The sequence below is a fragment of the Fragaria vesca genome, linkage group LG7 (genome assembly GCF_000184155.1).
Source record: "Fragaria vesca subsp. vesca linkage group LG7, FraVesHawaii_1.0, whole genome shotgun sequence".
Classification (NCBI taxonomy): Eukaryota; Viridiplantae; Streptophyta; class Magnoliopsida; order Rosales; family Rosaceae; genus Fragaria; species Fragaria vesca.
Window position 1 is genome coordinate 6,181,499 of NC_020497.1, and position 17,960 is coordinate 6,199,458.

General features: G+C 35.7%; 2 protein-coding genes and 1 non-coding gene across 3 annotated transcripts; 1 reads left to right on the forward strand and 2 right to left on the reverse strand.

Annotated features, from left to right (window-relative positions):
- Nucleotides 1-528: 528 nt before the first annotated feature.
- Nucleotides 529-4,934, reverse strand: LOC101304908 (MADS-box transcription factor 6-like). Its single transcript, XM_004306829.1, has 8 exons — nt 4,540-4,934; nt 2,674-2,749; nt 2,492-2,553; nt 2,278-2,377; nt 2,062-2,103; nt 1,588-1,629; nt 1,325-1,464; nt 529-856 (listed from the first exon to the last, which is right to left on the reverse strand). The coding sequence occupies exons 1-8, from the start codon at nt 4,719-4,721 to the stop codon at nt 763-765; spliced, it is 738 nt and encodes a 245-aa protein (XP_004306877.1). The 5' UTR covers nt 4,722-4,934; the 3' UTR covers nt 529-762.
- Nucleotides 4,935-10,837: 5,903 nt separating this feature from the next.
- LOC101305209 (histone deacetylase complex subunit SAP18-like) lies at nt 10,838-14,816 on the forward strand. Its single transcript, XM_004306830.1, has 6 exons — nt 10,838-11,863; nt 11,968-12,000; nt 12,483-12,593; nt 12,813-12,908; nt 14,259-14,327; nt 14,407-14,816. Exons 1-6 carry the CDS (start codon nt 11,783-11,785, stop codon nt 14,437-14,439), a joined length of 423 nt encoding a protein of 140 aa, XP_004306878.1. The 5' UTR covers nt 10,838-11,782; the 3' UTR covers nt 14,440-14,816.
- A 130-nt stretch (nt 14,817-14,946) lies between these two features.
- LOC101305506 lies at nt 14,947-16,797 on the reverse strand. The gene is made up of 2 exons (XR_185185.1): nt 16,677-16,797; nt 14,947-16,212 (listed from the first exon to the last, which is right to left on the reverse strand). It is a non-coding gene; the product is annotated as an uncharacterized LOC101305506 (transcript).
- Nucleotides 16,798-17,960: the final 1,163 nt, after the last annotated feature.

Sequence of the window (17,960 nt, forward strand, 5' to 3'; positions counted from 1 at the left end):
ACAACATCCAAATATCCAAACAACTAGAACGACCTCCTCTACTTTATCCACTGACCTACAAAACATACTAACTTTTGTAAAGAATGCTGAACTAAACATAGAAGAACAGATTGAAATATAACAGTACTAGAACAGAAATACCCACAACGTTCTTCATCAAAAAGCACAAAAATTACAGGAAAATTGGAAATTGATGGATACAAAGTCAGGGGTTGGAAGTATTCTTAATCAAAGACAGATGTTGGGAAATACTTACGCAGTGGTGGTGGGCGTGCGAGGGCTTGGTCTGAATCGAGCGGCGGGTTTAGTCCCGATCGACTGTGGGTTTTTGGTTTGTGTTTTCTGGAACAGAAGAGTAAGACTCCGTTGGTTTGGGACTTGGGGTTTGCTGATATTGAACAAAGTGACACGTGTTGGTCAGGGAAGTTCTTTCCAAAATGGAAAAGGAAAACTCAATGTCATTGACAAATGAAACAAGACGTCTGCTTGGGCTTGAATCAATTCAGTACTTAAAAGGAAATCAGATTGCAGAAATGGCATTCGATCGAGCAAGTGCTGAAGAACAAGTTTAAACATCACGGTCTTGTCATCCATAATTTCAAGAGTATGTAAATATGATGGACATCAGTATGCAGTTTCCAGTACAAAACATCTTATATGCTAAGCTTAGTTGCAAATCCTGATAATAAAGTATTTTGTTTATTTATATTGAAGAGTACTGAATGAAAGCTAGCTAGAGTACTAGCTATAGCTATAGTGTGCTCAAAGCACCCATCCCTGGATGAAGTTGGTCTCGGCAGCCATGGCCATGGTCTTTGGAACATATGCGGATTCAGCAGCCACATAGTGCTGGTACCTGTTCAAACAACATTACTATACGCATTAGTACTTTTCGCTTTCACCAATTTCTTAGTTTGGAAACAACTTCATCAAATACCAGCTAGCTTGCATTTTAAACATTGCTTCTGAACTTGTAACTTCATGAAGATGCATCGGTGTTGTATTCATTTTGTTCATGACATAGGAGCAATGAAAATAATCATAAAAAAGTAACACTAGTGGTATATGTTTTCAGAGTTAGACAAAAACATTTATGAATGCCAAAACACCATTTGCCAATTTGCACACACAAGGGTCGAAGTAGTTGGCTAATTAAGAAGTTTAAGAGATGGGTGAAGATGAGGGTGTAGACCGTGTAGTTATATCTGTCACTAGCTAAAAACCTTTGTAATTTTTGAATGGTTCCCATTATGTATGCAATGTATCTGAATCAAGTGCATGACCTACTTTTAGCCTAAAAAGCAAGAGACAAGCTAGTGTGTACCCGATTTGCAAGATGGGTTCGGGTGGGGGATCAATGTGACCGGCTTGAGAAGAATGCAAGAAGTTGTTATTCCCAGCTTGTACAGTATTAGAGCTCCAGAAGTCTTGAATGGCTTTGAGATTTTCTCCCTCCTTCTGAAGCTGAAAATAAAGCATATGGTCTTGCATTTCAGAAAAGAGTACATAGATCTTGGGACTTTTACACAGATAAGGTTAACACATATAAGAGAACATGATAGATTACTTTCATCTTCTTAGACATACCTTATCCCTAAGCTGCAGGTTAAGGTCTCCAAGCTGTCGCTCCTGATGTCATATTGAATTGGCAGTCATAAAAAAAGATATGAAGCATGACCAAATCACAAGAATTCCATAGCAAGAGGAGAGAACGATTTATTTTGATTGATAGCAAGAAAGTTGTGTTCCTCTATTCTTAGTTCTCTGTCAATAAGAAGGATAGTTGGCTACAATATACTACAAGATTCTAAGCACAACTGCCATTTACATACGTGATACTAGCTAATTGCTTTTGACCAAAACAAAAGTACATGAAACTATAAGCTTCTGATGACTACTGGTATGAAGGAAAGCATCACTCAGCTGGCTTTAATTGTATATAAGTCATAAATAATTAAGTAACAGTTTTAAATATTCATTAACATCTGATTTGTGCAAGAACATAGAGATTCATGAATTATCATATGAATTCCAAAAACAAATTATTACATGATCTCTTACCTTTTTGCGCAGGTGCTCCAATTGTTCAATCATAATCTGTGTCTACATCAATTATGACCAATCCATAAGACCATTAGTATGAGAAAATATCTGAATAAACTCACATTCTGATTAACAAAAAGCAAGATCTAACTAAATCTAAATCATCTTGCTGCGGCTCTAACTCCTATTGCATATATGGAGTTAACACGTGCACATATGTAGATGTGTAAGTACCTTCCTTTGTCTGGCTAGTGTAAGAGCTCCTTCAAGCTGTTTTTCAAGATTTTGCAACTCCTTCACACTCAGTGGTCCAAGGTCTTCCCCAAGCAAATGCCTGTGTTAATTGAAGAGCATCACAAAAATATTGTAGTACTTGTGCACTTGGATATGTTCATTTAGTAGTTTATATTTATCAATCAGTAGTTATGGCAGACCATGATGAACTAACCTTTGAGTGCGCAGAAGTGAGTCATGTTTAGCTCTCAGTTTTGAGACTTCTTCATACCAGCACTGGCAAAAGAAAAAGAAAACACATGTGCATGATAAGTTCATCAACTTCAACTAAGGAAATTATGAGAAACTTTGTGAAAACAAGTTACTTTATATATAGTAGCATATATATAATGTTACCTCTGTTTCCTGTTTGATGGGGTTGTCATGAGGAGTATAGCTGCTTCGTTGGTATCGCTCAAGGGTTTGGGTCATACTAGTAAGATAAATAAAGAAAAATATATCAACAGAGTGCAGTGAGGGAAAGCACTTCACTAGAAACCAAAATAGCAGAATTGGACTACTTGAACAAAAGTACAAGCTAGCATTCTGATCTGAGCCACAACATGAGATGAAATTCCAGTTAAAAAATTGATTGAAGAAAACATAGTTTGCCAGATCAAAGTTATCATACAAGTTCATTGAGCATACAGTCTGAATATCCATACTTACAACCCAATTTGATAGTTTTACCTTGCTAGCTTTGTTTAATTTACCAAAAACAAAAAGAATAGATCATAGTTCTCTCATGAGTTATTTTGGATATCAATCATTTGGTCCATAAAAAAGCTCACCAGCAAACAAAACTTACTTAGTTAACTAACTTCTTAATGAAGATCAATATTAAATTGATATATAGATGGATCTCTCTCATACATATGAATATTCTTGTTGAGTTAAAGCTCCCAATTAGTAGATAATTACAGTAAAAGGTGAACTGATTAGTCAGAAATGCAGATGTCTGGTTTAGGGTTAAGTCAAAATACTCAAGAGCAGCAGACTTAATTTTTTAGCAAACTAGGATTAGGAAGCATGTTAGGCAGAAAACCCAAAAGAAAAAAGAAAAAAATCTTTGAAACTAAAGATATGAAATAATTTATTTAAACAAAGAGAGTAATTTATTCAATATTTTTCATAATAAATCTTTTGACTGAATTTCGTACAAAAGTAAACATACATATAAATATAAAGGAAACAAAAAATAAAAATAAAAAAACATAATAATGGACTGATATGATCAGATAGATCACTGCACCCCAGTCAATGAGATGTATGGCTTTGAAAGAAGTAAAAGATCTAGAGAGAAATGAGAGTGTCTGTGTAAGAGCTAGTTTTTTCACCAAAATAGCAAAACAAAACAAATTTACTGGGAACTGGAGACAGATAGTCTATCATGGAAATACATATATATATAACCAGTTTATGCAATTTAATATAGCATTCACCAAAATGGAGCATACAATTTGAAATCTGAATCACTGAGAAAACAATTTCTTGCAAAACTAAAGTTTTATTACCTGGGATCCTCTTCCCAGGAAAGGGCAATTTTAGGTAAAATACTTCGATGAAATCTCAGACATTTCAACCTAAAGAGCAAAGACCATGACTTTACCAAAAATGAGCAAACCCTAGCAACATAACTCTTTTTCCAGAAGTTTGAACTATCAGGGAATCAGAGTGCAAGATTGGTCTCATATTTCCTTCTGCTTGTAATGACTAACACAAAACTCAATAATCAGGTAGCTGTGCTTGATTTATCTCACAAGCTCATCTAAGGGAGATTTATATTTATATTATATATATATATATATGTATGAGAGAGAGAGAGAGAGAGAGAGAGAGAGAGAGAGAGAGAGAGAGAGAGAGTTGTCGATCTGTAAGTGGAAAATCTAGTAATATGCCATGGAAAAGTCCTAGTCACCTTGAACCAAAACCCAGAAATTCCCAGAAGATAGTTAAGAGTGGAAGAGAGAGATGTCAGCAGAGAGATAAAAGCATAAGCTCTCTGTGAAATGCAGAAATATAAAAGCTACTGACAAAGAGATACCACACTTAATCTCCTAGAACATGAAGTGAAACCCAGAAATCCAAAAGCATTGAACTTAGCAGAGAGAAAAGAAAAAATCAGAAGAAGATAGCAATATTACTACAAAGGCCAAAAAACTGTGTAAACTAAGAAAGACGAGACCTTTAACAGAAAATTGTGAGAAAAAGAGAGGGATATACCCAGCACTTGAAAACTCATACAGCTTGCCTCGACTAGAGAAGATGATAAGCGCAACCTCAGCATCACAAAGCACAGAGAGCTCATAGGCTTTTTTGAGCAAACCATTTCTCCTCTTTGAAAAAGTTACTTGGCGGTTGATCTTGTTCTCTATTCTCTTGAGCTCCACTCTTCCCCTCCCCATTTTTATCAATACCACCACTCTTCACCACTTTTCCTTTACTTCTGCTTCTTTTAGCTTCTATATATATCTGTAAGTCTATATTCTTTATTATTCTTAATATTATTATGAGGATGATCTGTATTCCTCTTTTCTTGGGGGTTACACAAAAATGGCGAAGCTGGTGAAATGGGCTTTTGTCTCTGTGAGAAGTGGGAGTTCACAGTGTGTTGTTATATGGGGTGGTGTTTTGGCAGAGACAAGAGGCACATGTTCAGATTTCCATTACAGCAAAAATGGACAACCCAGTAATATTTTGTTCTTTCTTTTTTCTTTTTCCTTTTTTACCATTTTGATTTTGGCAAAGCTATTGCTCTATCATCTATGTCTGTGAGAGCAGAGTTGCCTTCCTGGGTTAGGGTATTAAAGATCATCATTCAAACCCACGCGCCTCTCTGTTTTGACTGCAGCGGCCAGCTGTGAGGTGTACTACTAGCTAGTCGCTCCCATGTGGAGGAGAGCCCTCTTAGCTTATTAGGATCGTATATATGAGCTTAACAATCATGGAATATGGAATATGTTTGATTTGGGGTGTTAAGAATTAGAGTGTAAAAACCCTAACCCTAACCCTAATTGATGTAAATTGGAAGAATAATTTGGATTTTCTTCCCAGCTGTGGGTTGTTAGATTGAGATAACTAATGCGACAGATAAATCATTTTCTTCTCAGTTTCCCCATCCAAAAACGTTTTTATTTTCTTAATGAAGAGAAACGACGATCGATTTGAACTTGAGACCTCTACTAACATTTTGTTTAGCATATATATTTTTGCAGTACCATGAAACTTTCTTATATAAAATGTATACAAAATGCAGTCGGACCAAATAGTAAAATGAATTAAAACGTAAATGTGCTTGAGCATGACAGTGAATTAAATGAGCAACCAATTTGTACCTTTTTAGGCTTCTACGATCAATGAGATGATCGATCAATCTTGATTGTATCTGTATCCATTACATGTTCACTAAAGGCTCAGCAAAAGGAACATAAATGGATTCTTGATGAAGACCATGAATGAATAGAGCAAATGTACTATCACAACCGCTACGTATTGAATGTTAATTGAGATATGAATTTCACATTGAGAATATGAGACTTTACATGTAGGTTTATAATGGTTTAGGTCACTCTATCCATTACCAATTAATTTTTTATGTGAATCTCATACTACTTTATCATGGTATCAGGGCGGGTTACCCATATCCACGTGTGAAGCTTAATGGCCACACACAGTGGCGTAGCCAGACATCTCACTTAAAATGGTCAAATTTGATTAACTAAAAAATTAAATTATTTTCAGTCACTCTTTAGCAACAACACAATTTTGTTTAAAAGAATGACGCAAACTTAATTTCAACAATATTTTTGTTCTATCATTATCATCTCGAATAAAGTTTGGATTAGAATTTCATGCACGATAAATATTGGAAAAAAATATGTTACTTTTTCTTTTATTTGAGAGATAATGCATGTTCATGTATGGTAAATATTAATGTGTTGTTTCGATTTAGTAAGGTAAAAAACCTTAACACAATTTGTATTGTATTAAGTATATGAATAGTATAAATTTTTTATTTCATTTCATTATTGTTGAAGAATATTTAAGACTAATTAAGAATTTATTAGAGAAGAAGGGTTAATTTATATTTTATTTCCACTAATATCCAATACAAATGAAAGCTAATTACTCTTTTTGAAAATTTGAGAGGGTTCAATTGAACCCTTTGCCCCCTAGCTAGCTACGCCACTGGTCACACAGACTCCAAGTCACCCAAATAGTTGTCAACGTGTATGGCTTGAAAATTCACCACATGTGCGGAGACGTGTTAGGATATGAATCTCACATTGGGAATATGAGACATTGCATTGTTTAAATTTATAAGGATTTAGGTCACTTCATCCATTGCCAATGGGTTTATATATATTTATTCAACTATTCAAATTGAGAATGCTCTCGGTATACATTGTTTGATACTTTGATGAGAATGTACAGGATTATTGATGGAAAAGTTGTATGAAACTCAATCTACTCACTTGAGCTCCTTTATTTTTTCTGTAAATTTTGATTGCCATTGGGTTTATATATATTTATCCATTGCCAATGGGTTTATATATATCCATTGCCAATGGGTTTCTATAAATTTCATCCATTGCCAATGGGTTTATATATATTTATTCAGCTATTCATATTGAGAATGCTCTCGGTATACATTGTTTGATACTTTGATGAGAATGTACAGGATTATTGATGGAAAAGTTGTATGAAACTCAATCTATTCACTTGAGCTCCTTTATTTTTTATGTAAATTTTGATTGCAGTTTTTCCCTTGTCTGAAACTCAAAAGAAAAGTTTCCCAAGCCTAGCTTCAAAGTAAAAGAAGCAAATCCAACCTACCCCATTATCGATCGTGATCCCTCTCCTCATCGGCTCATCCTCTCCATCCTCACTCGATCTTGTCAGCCTGCAATGATGCATGTCGAAACTAGAACGATCTGATCTACAAGGGCAGATTCAAGCTCACCGTCTATGCCATGGAACAAATGACAAAATAGGTTAACAAATTTAGAAGGAAGTCGACAACATAGGGTATGCACGCAGCGGCTGATAAATTTCGATGTAGCTAGTATGAAATTGAAAATCTAAAATCATTCCTAATTTCAAATCACTTTGTTGTTTGTAGTAATTAATTTTCTCCATATGTGGTGGAAAAACAAAATGGATCACCTTTGATTTTTCAATATTTGGGAATTTCCTTAAACTTGCAAATTCTATGTTGTGTCCTCTCTTCTTTCTGTAATGCCATTAACAGGCTTCTGGGGTTGATAAAATGTCATGCTCAAATGTCCATTTCAAGTTCCCTTGGAATATGGTATATATTTGCCCCCCAAGTCTTTGAGGGAAAGCAATGGCTATGTGGTTGGTTTGTCAATTTACAGTCCTGGGAATTTGCTTCAATATTTATGGTAAGCAGAAAACGTTCTTTTCATTTAGCATGTGAAGCTCCAAGTAGTACACATATACATTACCCCAAATGAGGAAGGAAAAAAAATGGATATAAATTACTATAGAGATTAGAAGATTAATTAGCTAGCTGAGCAAAGTTAGCAGCTAGACGTAAGAATTATAGCTCATTATCCATGATAAACTTAATTAGGAAATCTCTATATTTTGGATTACAGTGATTGAGATTTGAGAAAGACGTTTTATTTCGTTTTTTGGGTTCAGTGTTCAGATTTGAGAAAGACGTCGTTGAAGGAAGCAAACGAGGATTAAGGGAAGTTCATGACTAAATCATGGGACTTAAACTTTCAAATTAAGCAACCTAATTAACACTATGAAGATGCCAAATGGGCAACTGGGTTGTAGTAATTTTTGGCATAACACGCATATAATTAATCAGCATATGCATGCTTGCTATACTGCTAATACATATACATAAATCAATAAGAATGTTTTTACTTATGGAGATCGATATGGAAATGTTGTGAGATATCAATTTAAGCATAATATTTAGAATGATTTGCAGCTTGCTAAAAGTAACTAGATATAGAAGCAAGTGATTAAAACACTTCCAGTATATGATACTCCATGATTGAAAGATTACTTTTACTACAAATGAGAAAAGAAAAATTTAATATAGCGTAAAATGAACTAGAGACCCACATCTAGTTAGACATGTTTACATAGAAGCAAATGGTGTCGCACACAAATTGGTGCACTTCGCTACTTTTGATCACAGTATAGATGTGTGTCTTGGGGATCCTCCAGACTCTCTCCGAGATATACGTTTTGAAGATATATGTAAGGCAAATAGTCTGGATCCAGATTTGCCAACCAGCAAAGATTGTTGGTCTCCATTACCATCCAATCAAAAAGAGAGAGAGAGAAGAGAGAGAGAGAGAGAGAGAGAGAGAGAGAGAGAGAGAGAGAGAGAGAGAGAGAGAAAGAGAATTGATTGGTTGGTCATGGAGACCAACAACTTTTGCTGGTTGGCATATCTGAATCCAAATAGTCTTGGTCGAGGTATAGGTGTTACGTCCCTCTCAATCCAATACCATTTTTATTCAATAAATAATGGGAATGCGGATGAGTAGGTAAAATCCTTTACCCGATTAAAAAAAAAATGAACTAGAGACGGAATGACAATCGGATCAGAAGAGATCAAATGTCGTACCTTGTAATGGTATGTAGGCTCTCCGTAAAGGGAACATTGGGCTCAAGCAACGGACCATCTCCTTGAACCATCAAGTTTGTCGCCAAACACAATGTCACATCTTGGATTGTCGACTTTAGCTTGATTCTTTGTGATTTTTTTTACAACACAATATATGAAAATGCTAAGTTCTTTTATTAACATAAATAATCGAATTAATAAGAGTTTAGATGTGGAATTTCATATCTAGATCCGAAGGAAGGAAGCGCTCACGCAATACTCTCGTTTTCATTTTTTTGTTTTTTCGATAAAAAATGTTTTTGTGTATTCATCGGCATGTTCCTTTTCTTTTCTGAGATCCATCAGGAAAGTACCGACGGTTGGGACCCCTGAACGCATGGCTGATGCCCTTGGTTCAACGTCAGCTTCCACAAATGATCGGCGCGTGAATTTCATGCGCGTGGGAGTAGTTATCTACTTATCTTCTGGCCAAGAAAATATCTGAGTCGAGGATTTGATTTCATGATTAGACGACTCAATTGCTATGAAATTCTTGGCTGTAGTATTTGATCCCATAGTCGTACCACCCCTTTTTTTGGTTTTGGCTTCAACTATGGGCCACTACATGAGTCCTCTGATAATGATGTGCTAAAATTTACTATTTCACTGTAATAATTCAAAGTAACAAAAAATCACAAAAAAAATGTATGACATGAATTTGGTCATATGGTTAAAAATTGAGATGAAAAAAATAAGAGCCGATAGATCAGTGCTCAACTCAAACTATTTGGTGTACTTGATGTCTACGGTACACCAAATAATTATCTAATAAATTTCAAAAAGCTCATTAGTTAATTAGCGATACATGTTGAGCTTGATTAGAATCTATTAATTCAATGATACTCATCATGTCAAGGATGCTAATATCACTCATAATCTCCTGATTAAAGTGATAGATACGTGGGTCGATCTATTGTATGCAAAATTCGAATTTGTTTGACATTAAGTCTGTGGCTTAACCCATTGATAAAATGACACAAGCATAAAACAATTTAGTCATTTCAGCACCAAAAAGAAAAAATTTCAATATCATATGTTATAGATTTTCTTATCGATCTATAGCTGTTAAAAGACCACCATATCACCCTGCATAATTCTTTCTTGCATTACCTAAAGCGGTTAACAATGGATCTCATATTTAGAACTAGTCTTGCTTGGCCAAGTTTGTTTGAACTCAGCAATACCAGTTCCTTTGCACAAAAGAAAAGTTGATCAGTACTACTAGAACTATTTATATGTCAATTTTGATTAAAAATTGTTAGATATATAAACAGAAAGGAATACAGTTGTGTCCAGAAGGCTATGTCCACCACAATAATGCAAGGAAGCTCTTCTTATCTATCTTGTGCCAATTTTCTTTCTCTATAGCCAATAGGATGTCCCAAATTGTACAAATAATTCAGCAGAATTGGCAAGAAGATGTACAAAATGCCCCCTTTTCTTCAACCCTCTCATACATACACATCTCCCACTACCCAAAATTTTACCACAAAGGGTGTGCAAATAGGAAATAGGTTGAAATAGAAGAAGGCTATGGTTTATGAAAAAAAGTGACATAGTGACATAGTGACATTGTGACATAGTGCCATAGAGCATTGATAATATTCCCCAATGAGTGGAGCCCCAACTCATGAGAAGGCAGTGTCCCATCTTAGAGTGGTGGGGATGGTCAGGGGTTTCCATTTTAGGAAAGCTTTGATGGCTGTGGTTGTGCTCTTCAATGCACATTTCCCATTTTCTGCTATTCCCCTCATCAACTGAGTTTTCAAGTCATGTATGAGTCCCATGTCTTTATTTGCATGTAATAATGATCAATGGGAACAAAGAGTGTACTAATTTCTCAAGAATTTGTAATTTTCTTTCTTTTTTGTTCAAAGAAACTAAAATTTACTTGGTTTATCTTGTGATGGTGGTTGTGGGGAATAATGTGGATATTATATATGGTTGAAGCTTAGTAGGTTGGGGTTTAAAGAAAAGCTTTAATTGGCCTCGAGGCTTGATGGGTACATTGTTTAAAGAGTTTGCTGGTTTTTATCTGTGAAAGTTGAGGACTCTTGAAGTTGGACATATATATATGGTGCCAAGATTGGGGAAGATGAGGATGAACCAGTACTAACTACTAACTTCTTTGTTGTTCAATGTACTAGAAGAAAAAAACCATGGTGTCATTTTCTCAATCAATTACCAGTAAGAAAAGCTGCACCATCATTACATAAAGGTCAGTCATAATCTAAAAAGTTAAAAACAAGATTTACCGTCCAATCCTAGGCACCAAATCTTACTAAGAGATACATACTCACTCAACTATTTTTTATGATCTACAATCCAAAATCAAAAATAACATTCACAATTTACAATTTATATTTCTAGCTTAGTATGAAAGTATAACATATATTTAATCAAAAAAAAAAAGTATAACATATATCACAACTAAATACTCTTGTTGCCTATCTCCGGTAATAACAGCGGTGAATACGATTAATGAGTAATTATATCCTATATGTACCGTTAGTCTGCTATGATGGTCCCTCAAAACTTTTTAGCTATAGCGTTTAGTGATGATGTAGGCACTCTGGTTTTAGCTTCGTGTTCTTGTATGAGTTAGGAAAATTATTGGTTGATGGGTTTGGGCCTACGTGGATTTATCTCTTTTGGGTTTAAGATCCGAACCCCAATCGCATCTAACATAAATAACAAATTGCTTAGCCCAAAGATTTTACATCCTAAATAGACAAAGGTACAAAACAGACTCGACGAACTGAGAAAAACAGAAGCAGAAGCTTTTAGAAGAACAAAGATAACGAGAGAGAGATGGCCGGAGCAGCACAACCACCAAAGAGAGGATTACAGCCGCCTCATCGCCCTCGATTTGCCCCTGTCGATCGCGAAAAGGTTCCCTCTTTTACCCTTTTTCGTTTTTATCTCTTGGGTTATGTTTTGGTTGATTTTCGTTCTTTTTTACTGTTACTGATTTTTGGGTGGTTTTTGAATTGCAGACTTGCCCCTTATTGCTTCGCGTTTTCACCAAGGTATGTTACCCAATACCCGTGATCAGTTTTGCTCTGGGTTTCTCTGGAAATCCAAGTTCTTAGCTTGAATTTGATTGGTCTGTGCTCTTAGATATATGTGTTTTTTTTTTCTTTAACGCAAGCTTTGTTTTTTTTAATTGAGAATGTTGGTTGAGGACTCTGACCTTAAAGAAGACATTATTGTTGTAATGGACGCTCAACTTTTGAGCAAGCCATTTGTGAAACTCAGAAGGGAATGTACTCCTTAATGTTAATGATCATTACAATGTGGGCATTACGATATGGTGATAAGATAGTTCCATGACCTGATAGAAGTAAAATACGGAAACTCGTGTATGATTTTCTCAAATTCGGATATCGTTCTGTTGTATGATTATTACAAAAGGGTCGTATCTGCTTAGCGTGGGTCTAGTTTTTAGTTGTCTGAGTCACATGTAGAAATTATGCTCATAGTTGTGATTCCTTTCTTCAATGTTTTATAGGCTGGAAGCCATCATGTCAGTGACGATTTTGCAGTGAGAGGCAAGGAGCCGAAGGATGAGGTTCAAATCTATACTTGGAAGGATGCTTCACTCCGCGAGTTAACTGATCTGGTGGATCCTCTCTCTCTCTCTCTCTGATGTATATATATGTTGTTTTGATTTTGTTTTATTACTTTGTGCTTGTATTCGTTCCTGCAGTTGTACAAATGTAATCATTTATTTGCATAATAAACCAACAGTGGAGTATAGTTCTTGCCTATATGGTGCTTTACTTAATATATTGTTGTATTTTTTGTTATCAATCAATAATTGATTGTAATTCTTTTTCAGGTCAAGGAGGTTGCCCCCGCAGCAAGACGGAAGAATGCAAAACTTTCCTTTGCTTTTGCATATCCAGATAAACGTGGCCGTTTTATAGTTAGAGAGGTTAGTTATCCTTCCTCTCTCTTAAGTGTTTTCTTCTCTCTCTGTATCCACACACACACACGCATATATGAGATGACGTCCCACTATATAATCTATGGATGGAGCACTATTTGGGCACAGTGTATCTTGGGTTTATGACCGCTTGAACTTCCAAACGTACGTTGTTTTCTTTACAGTCTTTAACATAGGATATGATTCTTTCTTAGGTTCCATCCACTAGATTAGGGCATTCTTTTCTGAAGGGTTTCATAATTCGGTTATAATGAATAAACAGAATGAAATAGTAAGACAACCAGATATCTGGAACACTTGGGATAAAGGTGCTAAGCAAGAGTGTATAGGTAGTGATTTGAAGGAAGTTTACTGATGGTATCAGAGAGGGGGAAGGCAGATGTAGCAAAGAAGTGGAGATACTTCATTCAATAGCTTTCCCCAACGGGGACAGGCACCTGTTAAAAAGCTGCCAATGATCTGGTGAAGTTCCTCATCCTCTTAGAACACTGTATACCTATAATCTAACTGATTCAGCAAAAAGGAATAAGTGGCGGTCCTAACTAGTCAAATAGCCACAAGCAAAAGAGATAAGAAAGAGTAACAATTCCAAAAGATAGAAATCCAGATATGGACAGGTTCCTTTCTGCTCTTTGCTAATGCAGGGGTGAAGGTTCTTCTTACATGCGGTTAACTATTATGCTTATGCAATGCAAGGGTATTGTTAATACTTGACTCCGTGCAATCTCATCCTAGTCAATATCTGACTTGAGTTCTCCCCTTTACTATTTCTACATGAAAGTAATTTTTGTTGGATGATTGTGTGGCTTATTCTTCGATAGTGATGTTATCTTCATTTGGTACTTAATTACTTATGGTTTCATGAAACAGCTAAATTGCAAAAAATAAAAAAACAAAACAAAAGTTTTAGATATTCCTAGTTAGTTCAGGATGTTTGAAGTTTTCTCAGTGTAAAATTGCATATGGTTGCTTGATTTAAATTTTGGACACTAATAACTTGATAAGATCAAGGCCAAGTCTTTTGTACTGATATCCTAATTTTGATATTCCGAGTTAGTTCAGTAGGTCGGAAGTTTTTGCATTGTAAAATTGGTTTTGGCTGCTTGAGCTTGATTTAAATTTTGGACACTGATAGCTTGATAAGATCATGGCCAAGTCTTTTGTACTGATATCCTAATCTGAATTCTAATGTGACACCTAGTTGTGACTTGACAGCTCTGGTTTAAGATCTAATCACCATAGACTAGTACATGTGATTGCAAATATTTCTTATGAAATGATGCACAAATTAGATTGCTGATGGTTTCTAATCTAACTGGATTCCATTGCTGCATGAAGGTGGGGCAAACCTTTGCTTTTGGAAACGGAAGACTCGATGACAAGATTTTGGCTGAGCTTGGCTTTGAGGTAAATATGCTGGATCTTTTTCGTGGCTTTATATATCTGATGATATTTATGTTCCTGGCTGATGTTCTGTGATATGCAGATTGGAGATTACTTGGATGTGGCAATTATGTAGACAAGCTCTCTTCGGTGTTTTGATATTTAAGTTCAGTTTAATCTTCAATTTGAGTCGATGTCTGTCTAGTCCCAATGGTGTGCTTTTACGGTTTAGCAGATTGGAATTTGGAAATCCTTTGGAGTTTATGGAACATATGTATGCTAAACCACAGAGAACGGTTAGATTTCTACTTTGTTTCACATAGTTTGGGTGTACATTGTACTTTACTTTTTTGTTTCTTAAATTTTTTAGAGCATATTATATGCTAAGGTTCTTGGATCACCCGGTGTCTTGTAACTGCAAGACAAGTTATTTAATTTTAATAAAACTGAATTTAATTTTAATAAACTAGTTAGGTACCCGCGCGATGCTGCGGATATACTTTTTGGATTGTTCAATTTATCATATATATGAGCCAACATTTCAATATTACATTGAAAATTCCATGAATAAGTAGATATAGCAATCACCCTGAAGGTATTTTTTGATATGAAAGTTGGTAATCTTGCTCGTCTCAACCTGCAACTCACATCCAATCAAATCAACAATCAAATCAAGATCATACCTATTACAAACTGCACTCTTAACATTAACTGTGCCCTCTTAATTGGTAGATTTTGAGCATATAGCTTTATACTCTTATATTAGCTTCTGCACAGTAGTACCATTTTTCTTTCCATATAACCACCTCTCTTGACAGACTATATCAAGTCCAAATCCTTGCAAGCTAGTTTTCTGCATTCATTCATAAACAGAATAGAAAGGTTAAGTGTATTCATGCGGAATTGAAAATTGTCAAAAATATGTCGCACGTTCACCTTTTGGTTCCAATTTTGCATCAATTGACAATATGCTTATGAATTTAATGTGGACATTTCCGCTACTTCCCTTTCACAACTTACTGAAATAATAAGGGATTTACTATCAGCAATGCGGCTAAAGTTGTGGTGAATAGACAGAGTTTGTGCATAAGTGTAAGTAAATTAAAAATCTGAGAACATGATTACAAAGCTGAAGGATTATAGAAAAGAAGCAACCAAGTCCCATCAAACTTAAAGAACAATTATTAATCTCCCATCCCATGATTTAATTGTACCAACATATGCAGAAAAAAAAAAAACACTGATTATACATTACTGAGATTGTATGTTATCTGCTTTTCAGCTATTGCATCATCACTGAGAATGTTCTCCTCATGACCAGTAATATAGAACACTGTAAAAGACAGTATTCAAGCCAAGAAAGTCAGTAATAAAAGACAATGGCAACTAAACAATGCTATAAATTGAATCTTTTCTTCTTCTATTTTGGACAAAGCTATATGTTTAATCTGAGCTATAGCGTATCTGTATCTGTTTAAGCTTTTAGAAGAAAACTGCACTCCGCAAAACAAAAAGTTCTAGCATGACACATCTATATTAATTTAGGAATAATAAATTTCAACTATTTAATACAAATGCTTGAAGAAACTGGAATCTTTGCTTCAAGCTACTCTTTACCCATGTTCTTTGTGCCTTTACCCAACAATGGGGATATTCTAAGTTCCATCTGTTTTATCATTTAACTCTATATCTGTTTCATCACCTTAACACCATCAAATGAACCCATCCATCACATGCAGGTTACCGAAGGTGGAATGAATCGAGTTAGTGAGACAATCCACAACCCCAAGTCCAAATGTTCAAAACAAACTTACCTCATCAAGTGTTGGTGCAGAGTAATCGCAACTATTTCATGGTCGCGAGTTCATAGCAGTAAACCTTGGTCTCTAAACTTTCCTCTTGGGGGCACCTGCAAGTAAACACCACTTGTACAAATCAAATTTCATAACAACTTTCCAACCACAAACTATTGGAGGTGAGATTGGAATGAATTTGGAAATTTGGAACTAATGGCTCAAACTATTGCAGCTGCTACTGAAAAGTAATTGGAAGGTTTGAACTAATCGCTCAAACTATTGTAGCTGCGATTGAAAAGAAATTGGATCCAATGCTACTCCTGTGCAACATGAAAGTCACACATGTGCTCCATCTCCTTCTCTGTCATACCAAATATATGCACACAATTATCTAAAAAGGATGAACCATCTTGCCACTTACTAAACTCCTGAGAAATACCTTTGTTTTATCAAACACTCATCAACGATTATTTCTGAATATTCAAGAGAGAGTGATCAAACCCATAACCCAGAATAAACCATAACCCAATTGCACAAATCCATATATTGTTGTGGAATAATGAGCGAAGATACTGACCTGAAATTCTTGGAGACCAAATCTGGAAAAGATTTGGATTTGGTTACTGACTGCACAACTCCGATTTATGAAGCGAGAGATAGAGAGAGATCTTGAGAGTGGACTGAGTGTTCGGAGAGAGCTGCGGCCAGAGATAGGTGTCGTCGCAGGTGAGCTGCTTGCGAAGGAGGATGGCGGACATGGCGCGGGCCTCCTGCGCCGGCGAGAATTGGAGGAGGTGAGCAAGTTTGAGCGACACGATCCATCCCGAATTTCACCCTGAAATCCGGAGTAAATCGTGCGGGAACCACCTCCAAGAAAGATTTTACCGTAAAATCGGTATAATCTCCCTTGAAAATGGACAACCCTTCCTAAGGAAAACCTGCAAACACTTCCAAAATTTTTAATCCAACCTTAACTCCTGGAGCCTACGTGCTCCCCAAATTACAACTACCACCAACAACACAACATTATCCAAACATCAAATATAATTATCCAAAAGATAACATAAATCCTCCAACAAATATTCTAAGACGTCAACAAGTCTTCACCCACAACCGAAATAATATACATTAAACCCAAGTATTCAGAGCTACTAAACACTAGCGGAAAAAGAAACCACAGGTAGGTTAAACAGGTAACCTACTGATGAAAAGTGGTGAAAATGCGGGTGACTATGCCTCGTCTCCTACTAGGTCCAACCCGAAATCTGCAGACTGGACATTTTAAAACGAAGGGCCCAGGGGAAACATTTGAACACGTTAGAGTGAGTGGACAAAAATAAAATAAATGAAATAATTCTTTATGCTTTCCTAATTTTACTTTTCCATAGAAAAATATGCTGTATGCGACAGCTCAAAACACTCAACACGAAAACTGGAAATTTCATGACTAGCTCCGGCCAGTCTCCAACGCTCAATAAAATACAGTCTCTCAGGCTAAAATAAAATATGTATGTATTACACTCGTCATATCCCTTGTATGAATTTTCTTGAAACAACAAAAACAAATAGAAAATTCACACAAGGCTACGACGCTTGCGTCTAACGCTCACGTAGCACCATAATGGCATTTTACCTCATTATGGTGGAAAAGACGGTGTATAAATATACGCGCATATCCCCTATATAAATTATTATTTTTATATAGGGCTACGACGATTGCGTCTAACGCTCACGTCGCACCATAATGGAATTTTGCCTCAGTATGGTGGAAAAGCACGTATAGCTAGCTAGCATTCTCTCATATACATATTATTCTCATAATCATCCACATATGGATATATATATATATATATATATATAC